Below are 13,312 nucleotides of genomic sequence, written 5' to 3'. Positions count from 1 at the left end.
TGGTATACTCGCTTTTAAATTATATTTACCTACATTATATAAAATAAAGCCCCAAAAAATAAAGTATATATATCAATTGTGTGCCCTGCCCTGAACGGGTTTCGAACCGCAACAATGCTAACCATTTCGCCAAAAGCTCAACGGGCACTCTGCACATTGGTTACCACGTCTTTTAACACACACACGGTATAGCCAATGTAGTTTTAATTTTATTCATATATTAAGCCCAGCGTTTGTTCATTCAGTGTTTCCTCCAGGATTTTTTAATCGCGCGCGACACACGAGAGAATCCGGTCAATTTTCAAAATAAAACACTGGGAATGACAAACACGTGAGTCCAATGTACGTTTGTAGCCTATTTGTGTTTATTAATCGAAACAGAGCGCGAGAGATGAACACACACACACACAGAGCTGAGGGGGCGAAGCGCGTGTCCCCCGAGTCGTTAATTAATAGTATAACGCTGGATGCGCTCGTTGATACGTTTCGTTTTTAATGAGGAGGAGATAAAGAACTCAGCTGTGATTGAAAAGCATGAGTCGAAAGTTGTAACTGTGTAGTGGAAAGGGGTGCAAAATAGGAAATGGTAACTGGTTGTGGAAACACTGCTTTACATTGTTTTAACATAAAAAAAAATAAAAAAAATCATCATTCTGAAGGTGTGGCGGCTTTTATTTTGCCGTGGCGGTAGGCCACGATCAATTACATGTAGAGGAAACCCTGCCATTATTGACCACTTTTTCCTATTCTTCATGTTTAAATTAAAAAAAAAAACTTCACAAATACATGCTTCCGGTTTATTCGCTTTTATTTTGAAAAGCTTCCAATCAACTTCCGTCCCCACAGTGGAGGTGGCCTCACAGTCGAGGTCTGCAGCCAGACCCCATTTTGTAGCAGAAATCATAGACTGTACTAAAAAAGAAACCCCAGAACATTAGCAGGCATTATATAATTGGACCAATTTTATTTTTTATAAAATTCTGCTGAATATTATTTGAACACCACCATTACAAAACATTACAACTCTAATGTCAAAATTGTTATGGCAGATTGATGATTGCCTGAAATGCACCTGAGGTCATGTAAAGGCCAGAGTATTTTATATTACACAATAACACTGGCTGTCATAATGTGCTTACTCAGCTTTGAGGCTTTGAGTAGTAGATGTTCAAAATCATCAGCATCTGGCCACCTGCCTTTGTTTTCTTGCCAGTCTGGATCCCTGGACAGGATCCAGTATTGTTTTTGGTGAGCATATAAGCCGCCAAAAGAGGTCTGATGTTTCAGCTGGAGGTCAGCTGGGGTCTCCATGTGTGACCATCAACATGTTATTGCCATTTTTTTTATTTATTTTTTTACAATTCTAACCTCCTGGCACTGTTATATAATAACACAGCGTGACATTTAATTTCCAAAGAGGAGATTTATTATGGACACTGCATTCCACAGTACACCGTCTGGACAGAGGTCACCTATGATCAAACATCCTTAAAACATCAGGAACGTCATGAAAAATGTGCACCACAGAAGGGCAGTCAACTCAACCGTTACGTCATCATGAGATCGTGTTGCTTCTTGTCAAGAACATTTAGTTGGAACATAATAACTTCTCACATTTAGTGCACGACATTGACACACTGATTAAAACCTCTACAACAGATATGCTGTTTACAAACCTGCACACTAAGCTTGTTTAGGTTTAAGGGGAAAAGTCTGAACATCTTGAATCCATCTGACTCAAATGAAGGCGACTTTTCTTCCTTAAAAAAAAAAAAAAGTCAGTGTGTTGGCAATAAGGCAGGTAAGCATTTGTTTATTTTTTCCACAGCAGTTTTTTTTTTCCTAGTGCCTGGCAGCTGGATTAAGATTAACAAATCAAGTCTTTGTTATCTGATCGGCTTCACCCTTCTGAGAAGTTGAAAAGAACAAAGGCAGAAAGGTAATAATCCAAATAAATCCAAAGCAGCTCAGCCACAACAAAATGTAAAGACAAAGACAGACAGACAGACACATACATACACACATGTAAACACAGACACATACTGTACATGCAGTCTTTGATCAAATGGGTTTTTATCTGTATTTGTGCAACTGGGATGAGTCAGCTGGCCTTTGCTCCACTGCATCGATCCTTATCCAAAAAAACATTTTTTTACCACCATCTTTTCTTTAATTTGGTGAAATTTGCTTTCTCTGCTGCTTGTCGTCCCCCTTCTTTTTCTTTTTTTTTTTTTATCGAAGCGCCGTCGTAAAGATAATCTCTGTACATTTACCAAAAATAAAACAAACAACATTGTACAGTACAAACACCTCATCGGCCCGAACATCTGGAGGCCTGTTAAACATCTGACAGCAAAATACATCTAGCCTGTATGTACAAAATGTACACTGGTGTAGAGTAGAATATATCAAGGACATTCTAGGTATTATAACCGTTAGGCACTAAAAGGTGTTTCAGTGTAACTTGGACCACCTTTTTCCTCCGGACTGATCCAAAATAGACCCTGGCCTCAATCCGATCGACCACGTGTTGGGACTTGTGCCGAGCATAATCAAAGTCACATTCCAAAACACTGTATATGTGTATGTGTTTTCTTAAACAGTTGAGGTTACTGGATGTTTTAACGCTGTACACTCAAAGTCTGATATACTGTATACATTTTTTTTTTTTCTGAGAAAGCTCCTAAATTGATTCTGTCACTTAACAGAATACCTTGTGTTGTAAATTCAATGACTAGATACCAAAAACAACCATCATGGTTCCACAAATTGTGCAGCTCTCCATATACAGTAAAAGCAAGATATTCAAAACATGCATTTCCACCAAAATGAAACCAGCAAAATATGAAAATATATCATATTCATTCTAGGATTTCAATATGCTTCAATATCTGTATCTAAAATAAAGGGAAATATTAATAATCAGATTTTTTTTGTTTGTTTGTTTGGTTTACTCAAACTGGAAAAGTGTTGATTGAAGCTAAAACTAAACAATTCAAAATACATATATATATATATTTTTTTTAATAGTCTCAACTTTACAACAGGTAAACAGCAGAGTATGTTAAATGGCATTCAATAAGCTAATGTTGATTATGATAGGGTTAAAATTTAGAAGGAACATGCTGGTACTGTGATCCGTTACTGTTTACTGGCCTCAAACTGCGACTTAACTATGAACTTTTCCTCCGGTTGTTTCCGGTCAGAGAGAGGATGAGCAGACTCCCTGTCGTCTGAACATGCCACTGTCCCTGGATCAGTGTTGCTAGAGGTGTTCTTGGGCTCTGCGTTATAATACTGAAGACAGAACAGCTGATCCCAGGTCGGGGGATTGGTTTATATGTCCATGTCCACGGGTCGAACGTCGCCGGTCTTATTCTCCTTCACCCACAGCTCTCGGTCTTTGGCTGGATCCACGGTCTGCAGCAGCTGGTCGACCGGCTCCACCATCTACGGACACAAGCAGCAGCACGATCAACGGTCCAATCAAACACCAGCAAAAATTTGATGATGGAGACTGTGTTGGACAAAAAGTCTGACAGAGGAGCTCAGACAGGCTCAGCTGAAGTGGCGAGGAAGAGATGTAGGAGATGCATTTTACATATAAAACACATATTTTGGAAATTAAAATGATATATTGTAATGGTTTGCAAAGTAAAGATAGATTAAAAAGCCCTTTTTCCACTGAAAGACCTGAGCCTGGTTTCCTAAATCTCATTTTCCATACTCAGAATTACCTCTTCTCAGTATTAATAAATAAACGTTCAGTCTAATGCAGGAAAACAAACCCCAGACTCACACTCTGATTGAACATGTCTGTTTCGTGTCGCAGAGTCGTGTACTGGCGAAGGTGCTGCTGAATCCACTCGATCCGGTCGACCTCCAGTTTCTCCAGCTCCTGAAGTGGAGAGACAAAAAAAACAAAAAACAGATCACCATGGTGATGAGACGTAGAAACCAACCCATATTTTTTGCTTTACGTAAATAAGTAAGTGAGGCATTGTTATTACACCAAGTAAGGAAACATTTTATATGTGATGGAGACAAACACAGACACAGAAATGTACAATTTGTTATTCTACATAACAACATTTTAGTGTATTTTGTGACTAAAGGATGAAACTCTCTGTCCAGTTCTTTATTTTCCGACAGGGAAACATTTCAGATTTGACCTCTGGGACCAGGCAGAGCAGCCTAGCGTGACATGAGCCTCTGATTGGGCTGGCTAGTCATGTAATCCCATTAAAAAACAAATAAACATTAGCTCAAAATGCCATTTTGTTACATATAAACATGATTATAAATGAGAAAAGGAGCAAAAACTGGAAAAAAAGAAACACTGAGGTCAACGACCTCTCAAGGTCACCAGAGGTCAGATACAAAATCTGAAATAAAACCTGGACTTTTTCCTGCTTTATACATAAAATACACATTTGTTTAGCCTATTTGTTTCTCTAATGACACAATGTTTGCTCGCTTTCTCTCACATCTCACGAACAAATAAGAAATCTGCATATTCTATGGGATGTTGTCGGGATGCTGCTGAGGTATGAACCTGATGTGTAATGTGTTTTTGAGCAGTTAGTAAGTCTTACCATGCTGGTGGTCACCATCTCCTCAAACCACTTGGACTGGGTTTGGTTGTACAGATCCACGCAGCGCATCAGGTCGTCACCTAGACAACACAGACAAACACATGAAGGGTCAGAGGTCAGCCGAGGTCTACCGTCGGTCAACAACAAAAACAACAACCAGCATTTACACCTCGGCGGGGGGTTTCTCCTATCCTAACTTCTCCTGTCATCAGTTCATCACCTCCACATGTCTGCTTGTAGATACATATATATGGTATATATAATATGATCTGTGGTACATATGGAGTAAAACCCTTGAGGTCCAGCAGAGGGCGCTCACAAATCACTCACCAGTGGGTTTACTATCATGTAATGTTAAAGGGAAGGACAGGATATAAACATATAATAAACATTATATATGTTTGATATAAAACACGATAATGTAGTTTAAAGCAGATATAAAATCATTTTAATGTAAACAATTTGTCGAGATGTATGACTCCACTTGTTGTTTTTTTCATTATGTGTTTGTACACCAGCCTATATATATATATATATATATATATTTACAACTGTTGTGAACCAGCTCCTTAAATCAGATAAGAATATAATTTCAATAAGTATTTCTTCATTTTGCCTCTGTGTTGCTGGAAGCTGCAGATTTCTGGGACGAACATGAAGACGATCTCACATTTGCTTTGACATCTGCTATTTTTAAATCCTCTGTAAAAAAAAACTCACTTTGTATGCATTTATTTATTCATTCATTTTTAAATCTGCACCATGAATTATGCAGCACTCGAGTCCGCTCCGATGCTCCACGACAAATCAATCACAGTCTAACGTGGACACCGGTGCTCGGCTGACAGGTTCGTTCAGTCAGATCCAGACCATAATATGTCAGAATGGTTAGCACAGTTAGCATCTTACAGTATAGCAGGTGCTGCTGTTTGTCAGCTTGTAACTGGCGGTGGCTGACAGTTTTAGTACATGTGCTAATTAAATATATGTCACCATAAACGTCTCTCTACTGTATTTGAATCAACTTTATGTCTTTTAAAACAGGAAGCAGGAGTCAGATAATAATAACGTCACTAAATCTCATTAAGATTCACAGAGTGAAGGTAAAAACACCTTCCAGCCTCTGGCAGCGCGGGCGCAGTGAGCCGTGGAGACATCTGGCCCGAGCCCGAGGTGGCAGCGCTGATCGCCGACACTCGCCTGACATCATTTGACTGCACCTTATGAGTGATATTGATTAGTGCGGTGGACGGTGACTAATCCACTGAGCGGAGGACAGAAAGAACCAGATGAGTTCACGCAGCAGAGCGTCTTCCATCACAACACGAGGAGTAAAATGTGTCAGGTTTCTCTCTCTCTTTTACTGTTTTAATGCGTTTGCCTTTTTAGCTTTTTTCACTTTAAAACTTAAAATTACACACGTATCAACCTAGTGTCAAACTCGTTTAAGTTCACATTTGATCTCAAGTGGGCCGGACCAGTTAAATGATAGCATTATAACCTATGAATAACGAGAACTCTAATGTTCCCCTTTGTTTTAGTGCAAAGACGTACAGTACAGGTATATTAGAAAGATGTTTTCATTTAAAGAACTCTCCTTTTAAAAAACATTATAACAACTTGAAATTTCTCAAGAAAATGACATGCAATTTCAACAATATTATGCCTCTTCTGTCTTCTCTCCGTAATGTTCACCCTTGGCAAATTCATCCTGAGGGCCGGAGTGACACCCCTGATCTCGACCTGATCTCGTTTTGACTAGGTCTTCTTCTTTAGGGTATGAAGAAAAAGAAGACCTCCTATATCTTTAATAATGTGTCGCTGTCAGGAAATAAGGATGTTACATCTCACAGAATTAGAAACACCAACTTTAACCTCCTGCAAAACAAGACGCTGTTACTTTTACGCTGCAGTTTTTGTGTATTCTGTACAAATGTATAGTCAGGACAGAGTTAGCCTAGTTTAGCCTGGACAGTGGACACATCTGGACTGTGGAGAAAAGGCTCCATCACCAAACACTATTGTTTTTTACAGTCAACATATTTTTTCTAACTCACCCTCTTGTCTTCTTTGTGTTTTTAAAACCTTCATTTTTTAGCTTTATTGTAACTTCACTGTTGTCGCTCGCTGCGTCTTATCTGAGCTGCGACTCTGTTACCTCTGACCTGCTTGTGTGGATTTCCTCCGGGCCTTCTTTATGTCCTCCTCCGTCTTGTTGCTGAGTTTGATCTCCAGCTGCTGGGTCTTCACCTCCAGATCCTTCTGCCTGTCGGCCAGGGCTTTACGGGCCTGCGAGTACACAAACACACACATTATAACACACATGTCGGGGCAGGAGGAACGAGTCATTCAGCGTAATCCTCAGCTGTACTGTACCTACACCTATTACAAGAGTCATTACAGCCTTTTCATGTTGGCTGCTGATATCCGCGCTCAGATCCTGGTCTCATCCTTTAATCTTTTCTTAATCCACGTCATTGAGTCTTTCCTCTCATTCTCCAGCAGCAGCAGCACCTCACCAAGGTCATGGTGTGGTGCCGTTGGAAAGGTAAACATGCAGCGACGCTGAGGTGCGAGCCAAGAAAAATCTGTTTTTGTTTTTTTTTTCAACAGACGACAGCGAAAAGAAAACGTGTGGGCAGGAAACAGAGCGGCGCAGACTTCACTCGAACACATCTGAAGACAATAAAAAAAAAACTGGAGACTGATGAAAGATGCAGCTGCTGAGAAACTAGATTTAACATTTCAGAGGAAATATTGAAGCAGCTCTCTCTCAGACACACAGCTCCTACTGTACTGTTTATACTTCTGGGATGAAATTAAGCCATTTTATTTTTGATAAAAAACAACGGCGGCGTTATCACTTCTGACTCTAATTATGCTTTTTTCATATCACATGCGAAAAAATTCATTATTCACTCACAAAACTTGAGTCTAACTTTTTTTTAATTGCCCTGAAATCTCAAATAGGATTCATGAGATTTATTGAGAGGGAAAACAACATTAAGTTCTTCAATTGTTAGGACGATTATTTCTCATTGCAGATCTTGCATTATTGTGATATTATACAACAATAAATCGTACTTTAAAGGGATAGTTCAACATTTTGGCAAATTGGCCCATTGCCATAATCCCTATAGTTTTAGGAGTAGGTTCGTTACTTTTAATTGACAGAGTTGTTTTCGAGGTAAATTCATGCAAAACCACTGATGCGTGTTCCCGTCGGGGGCAGTTTTTCGGCAAGCAGTCTCTGCATTTGCCTCGAAAACAACTCTGTCTCGTGACGTTGTATGATTATCTCACAGCGTGGTGAATGTGCAGGTCATAACTTGTCCACCAGAGTGTTTTGGAGTTGTTGGATTGTGTATTTGATGAGTTTGATGAGGGAAACCAAGAAATCCCATTAGCCTCCGTAGCGTAGCTCTGAGCAGCTCGTGGCTCTGCTCCGCCGTTCTAAAAATAGCTTGCATCGACAATTAAAGATAACAAACCTACTCCAAAAACTATAGGGATTATGGCAATGGGCCAATTTGCCAAAATGTTGAACTATCCCTTTAAACTATGTGTTACTGAACTTCACAGGTGTACAGGTGGTATAATGTTAATTCATGGTTATCAAAGTGATAAATAACATCTAATTAGTGTCATTATCTGCTTTAGATTGTGACGAACTTTGCACCACAGAGATGAATGGTAACATTAACTAAATGAAATGTGGTTGCCTGGATACGTCAGGGCAAAACCTCACTCTGTGTTTGTATGACATCAGTTGATTAAGATGAGTTTGAACAGAAGAACAGCTAAGATGAAGCTAAAACTGCACAATGCAAAAAGAAACACTGTTTTCAGCCTGAATCTCAATTATATTAACATCAACATTCAGTCTGTCTGTCTGAGTTTGTGTGCAGGTCAGAAAAATGCTTAGCAACAACAGCCCAGTGTCAGTACAGCTGTGTGTTGGCGCTGCATGAATAATGATCTAAATAAACATGCTGGTATTCAGTACATCACTCCCTCTGATGAGATATCAATATTTAGTTATGATATTAATTAATGTGACTTCTGATGAGCTGAATTTGCCTCATAATCTCTTGTTTGTATTGATTTACTGGTCGTGGTGCGTTCACATATTGCCGACACATTCACGCTGAGTGTGTTTATATGGAGCAACGACAAATTTCATTCATGAAACTATTGAACAGGAGGGGAAGTAAAAATAAAGTTCTGCACCAAGATGTACTGAGCGTAGGCGTCACTGAGGCTCTTCTTGTTATGTAATCATCTCTGTGATGTAAACGCTGGTGTGTATTTCACTTGTACTAGAAAACCTCTCGGTACCTTCTCCACGCCTCCGTAGCGACTCGCCAGCTGCTTCCTGAGGTCGGCGATGTGATGGTCGTACTTCTTCAGGTCCTTCTTGAAGTTGTCGCCTCTGAACGTCAGCAGAGGTTTCTCCACCTCGGAGTGGAGCTGTGAGAAGAAAGAGGAGGAGACGTCAAACAACAGCAACATTTGCACAGTTTTATACATTACGCATATTTAATTTGGTACCGTTTTCTCTATTTATTCTATTTATAACAGATGTATGTGCATAGTTTCATAGGAATGTGTATATAGTGTTTATTTTTTCTTAATTTTCTGTTATATTGCTCTTCTATGCCCTTTTGGATCAATTAAGTATCTGTGGTGGAGGAGCAGCTCCATTGAATTGTGTCGACTATAAACGATGCACTAAGTTAATTTATCACATGTGCAGCAACTGGAAAAATAAAAATCCTTGAGTTTTGTCGTTATTGGCTGTGTTTGAACTTCCAGTCAAGCTCTGTCTAATTATGAAGTGTATTAATATTATTCATAACATCTGGATCTTTATTTCCAAAAATGTGCAACATCTGGTTTACACATCTGTACAAATATGTGTAATTTAGTTTATATATTTATTTTAAGCTTTGTTTTGTTTCTCTTGGTTTCGTCACTTAGCAACTAGGTGCAAGATTATCAAGTTCAATCTAATCTTAATATTTCATTATTATTATTTTTAACTGAATAATACCTTTTTTCTTGTGTAACATAATTGCGTGCCTGTGCTGTTGTCTAATTAACTGCATTAAAACCACAGTAAAGTTCAGCCTTGTGTGACTTATTGTGCAATAAAGAGAGAAAAGGGTTTTTGAATAATTACTCATTATTTAGCAGTTTATACCAAGATGAATTGTGGCAATTAACACTTTCTCCATTTCACGTGTGACTGGATCAAACAGCGCAGCACTTTCTCGGAAACATCTTTCTCATTCACAGCTGAATATTAAAATGTTTTTACAGAATGATGTGAAATAAAGTGTTTCCAGCTGCGTTGAGGCTTCTCCGTCTCTGCCTCGACCTGATCATTACCGTCTCCTCACCCGCCCCCATGATGTATCCCTGAGTGTCAGCGGCTGGTGGAGCCTGTGTGGCTCCTCAGTGCACTGAGCTAATTAATGAGACAACAGAGGGCGATGAGAAGCTCCGAGGCTCCTCTGCGTTATTTCAGGCTGCGTCTGAGCGCTGGCCGACCGTTTCTGCATCGCCGCTGATCGGAGCGCGGGCGGGTGGTTGTCTGTGGTCAGCAGCACCGACGAGGTCGACGTGAACGCGCCCCGCCCCTCACCCCTCCGCCCCCGGGACGGGGTCAGACCGAGTGTCCATTGCTGCGGTTGAGTGAAAGCGAGAAGCAGTTGACCGGAGGACTGTGCAGACTCTTCAACCTCCTCACGCAGCTGCAGCAGACGATGCTGCGGTTCTGCTTTTATTTATATTCATGTGGTTTACTGTAGGTGGTTGTATGTACATGCTGTGCGTGCTTTTTACCGTATGTTTGAGCATGTTTCAGTTTAACTAAGTTTAAAGGAGACATATTATCCCCCATCCCACAAATTAAAATAGTTCCCAGGTGTCTTAAAGACATGTCTGTAACATGCTTTGGTCAAAATACCCCAAGGATCAAACATCACAGCTCTTTTCATCCTCTGTTCAGAACAGCTGGTTTCAGAGCCTGTCCCTTTAAATGCAAATCAACCACTACTTGCCCCACCCCGCCAATCAAACCAGATATGGGTGGTATTATGCAAATTCGAATCCTAGTTACATCACTGGAAGACAACTGAGGGAACAGCTTGTAAAACCACATGGATTTCAACGTAGGGAGCCTGCAAATTATAGATTTTTTGGTCTATTCTCACATTTTGGGGGCCGGAAGGCAAGACAAACACCGAAATATATGTTAAAGAGCCTTCAAACAGTGATTTTTCCATAATATGTCCCCTTTAATATCTACACACTGTCCATCCTGTATGCTTCTATTTAGTTTCAAATGGCAAAGTAGAGTCAAAGTAAAGTGTTTTGTATATTTTCTCTTTTTATTTTTGACCTGAATCTTCATCAATGAGCTCAATGACTTTAAAACTTAATATTGGTTTCTTAGTGATGACTTTATGATATAAAATGAATATGAAAAAAATCCATTGTCTAACTCTGGCATATGATGATGATTATTACTACAGGCTTGTTCGGCACTGTCGTGTTAGAAAAAAAAGCCAATAAAGAAAGAAAAATGTATTGACCTAAGCCACTAGTTAGTTTTATTGCCTTCTGGTAAATGGAAAAATGCTCAATTCAATCCCCAGAGTGGTTTATGTGACCATCAATCAGAAATTCCCATCTCTGCTTACAAGAAACGACACAAACATTTCATCCACCACCACCACCACACCGCTGCTTCACTATAAAAGCCCTCGTTAGGCGTCACCTTGTTGGAGAACTTGAGATGAACCTCGGCCTCGTCGTGGAGACTCTTCTTCAGCTGAGTCCAGGCTTCCCCCAGAGTCCTGAGAGAAGATTTGAGATTAAGTGGATTAAACTTTCTGGGAAACACTGAATCTGACCTGAAGACCGCGAGCCTCCTCCTCCTCCTCCTCCTCCTCATCGTCAGCTAATCCACCCGATGAATAATCACTTTCAGTTCTCACAATAAAACTCCTCGTTACATCGACACACCTCACGGTCCTGGCTGCAGCTAGCGGTTTTCTCTCAATGAATCCCTGCAAACAGACTCTTAATATTTCAAGACTTGAGCGTCTTTTGTTCGTTTTTTTTTGTTTCATGGCTGAATCTGAATCTGTAATGATGAGAACTGCTGCTGCTGCTGCTGTGTTGTGTTGTGTTGTGTTGTGCTGAGCCAAGCTTCTGTTCCTCTCTGCTGAGTTTGAGATCAGCTCAAAGATTTCTCTGTTATTTCACCGACGAACCAGGATGAAAAAAACCACGCAGTCTTTTTCATCAAGTCTCTGTCTTTGAATGGTGCATCAGACACATTAAAAAAAAAAAAAAAAAAAGCAGCAGCGCGGGAATAAGCCTATTTTAACCGACTCCTATCTTTAGACGCAGCTCTGTTAATTACTGACACTATCTCGTGCTTTGCAGAGGAGGCTTTGGAGCTGAGCACACACACTGTTTCGTCTTACAGCGAATGTTTACTGCACTCACCCTTCCTCCTGCGCTGCCAGGGGGCTCAGAGACAGCTTGGAGAGGTTCTTGGCATATTCCTCCTCAATCTTTATCCTGAAACACAAACACAGAGACGTGAAAGCTTCCTGTCCAAAAAAAAAAAGAGAGAGAAGGAGAGAAAGAGAGAGGGACAGAAACTGCTTTGGTGAAGTGGAGGGAGAAGCTTAAACACAGATTGTTTCAGGGCTGCACTGCAGCAGCACAGCGATGGAGAACTTCTACCACAGTTTGCTGCAAAGGCTCAAACCTCGGCAGCCTCTTTAAAGCAAGAATCTCATTGTGCTTGTAAAAAAAAAAAAAGAAAAGAGAAAATAGAGAATAGAAAGAAAAGGCTCCAGCTGTATTTGACAGAGCTGTTGTTCTGCTGCCTCCGTCTCAGATGTGAAATGAGATGTGCTCACACTTTGCCCTGAGGGACTCTCAACGCAGTGCGGCCCATGTTTGTGCGTTTGTGACATTCACCTCCTCCTTCTACGCCGCCGCTCTCACATTTACCATCCACACCTGAGTAAATCTGTCACCTGAAGAAGGTCAGGAGGCTCGTCTCTCTCCGACTTAATGTTCGGATACAGAGCGACGACGTGGGAAAAGGTCGACGACGCTGGAGAGAAAGGAATCGTCCTGAAGGATCTGAGAGGAGAAGAAATCGGGAGGAAACTGAACGGCGCTCATTAACTTCCCACGACTCGGACCGACAGGACGTGAACAGAGCGGCTGTTGTTGTGTTATAAGGTGGAGCTAATTATACGGAGGCCTCGTTATCCCAGTCGCTTTTGACATTACGGTTCAGACTCAGGCAACTTCCTGTACGTTCGGTTGCTGAGCTGAGGCCTGCTGCTGCCGCTGCTCTCTAATTACTGGGTTCAAGCATTAATTGCAACCCTCAGCTGTGAGACACAAGTTTACCACCAACATCCTGGAGATGCTCTTATAAACAGAGGCTTCTTCTGTTGGTCGTTTTGGACCTGAACAGTTTGAGACCTTCTCTAAAGCTCCATCTCCTCCCTCATCCACCAACTCTGTTCTTAAAGCTCATGGATTATCTAAAGGTGATTGAAATTAACTTGATTGGACTTATGTTGACTTGTGTTTTTTTACCTGGTGAACCAAGAAAAACTATTTGCAACTTAACTTTAAACTGTCATTACAATTTATATTGTTATTATCATCAAACC

The 13,312-nt window shown here is 40.6% G+C and overlaps 1 protein-coding gene across 3 annotated transcripts in view; it reads right to left on the bottom strand.

Annotated features, from left to right (window-relative positions):
- Positions 1–1,403: 1,403 nt before the first annotated feature.
- gas7a (growth arrest-specific 7a) overlaps positions 1,404–13,312 on the bottom strand; it is a 38,257-nt gene continuing 26,348 nt past the window's right edge. For 2 of the 3 annotated variants that reach the window (XM_085783673.1, XM_085783674.1), the window contains 7 exons: positions 12,117–12,191; positions 11,380–11,458; positions 8,934–9,065; positions 6,761–6,884; positions 4,596–4,675; positions 3,800–3,898; positions 1,404–3,450 (listed from right to left, as the gene is read on the bottom strand). In XM_085783673.1, coding sequence (XP_085639799.1) covers positions 3,337–3,450; positions 3,800–3,898; positions 4,596–4,675; positions 6,761–6,884; positions 8,934–9,065; positions 11,380–11,458; positions 12,117–12,191 — 703 coding nt within the window. In that variant the 3' untranslated portion in view covers positions 1,404–3,336. Of the gene's footprint in view, positions 3,451–3,799; positions 3,899–4,595; positions 4,676–6,753; positions 6,885–8,933; positions 9,066–11,379; positions 11,459–12,116; positions 12,192–13,312 lie in introns of all 3 variants that reach the window. The other variant, XR_015036269.1, reaches the window with a different exon arrangement.

Source organism: Trachurus japonicus, chromosome 8 (genome assembly GCF_045865225.1).
Source record: "Trachurus japonicus isolate A0001 chromosome 8, Traja_1.0".
Classification (NCBI taxonomy): domain Eukaryota; kingdom Metazoa; phylum Chordata; class Actinopteri; order Carangiformes; family Carangidae; genus Trachurus; species Trachurus japonicus.
This window is presented reverse-complemented; position numbering and strand designations above follow the sequence as displayed.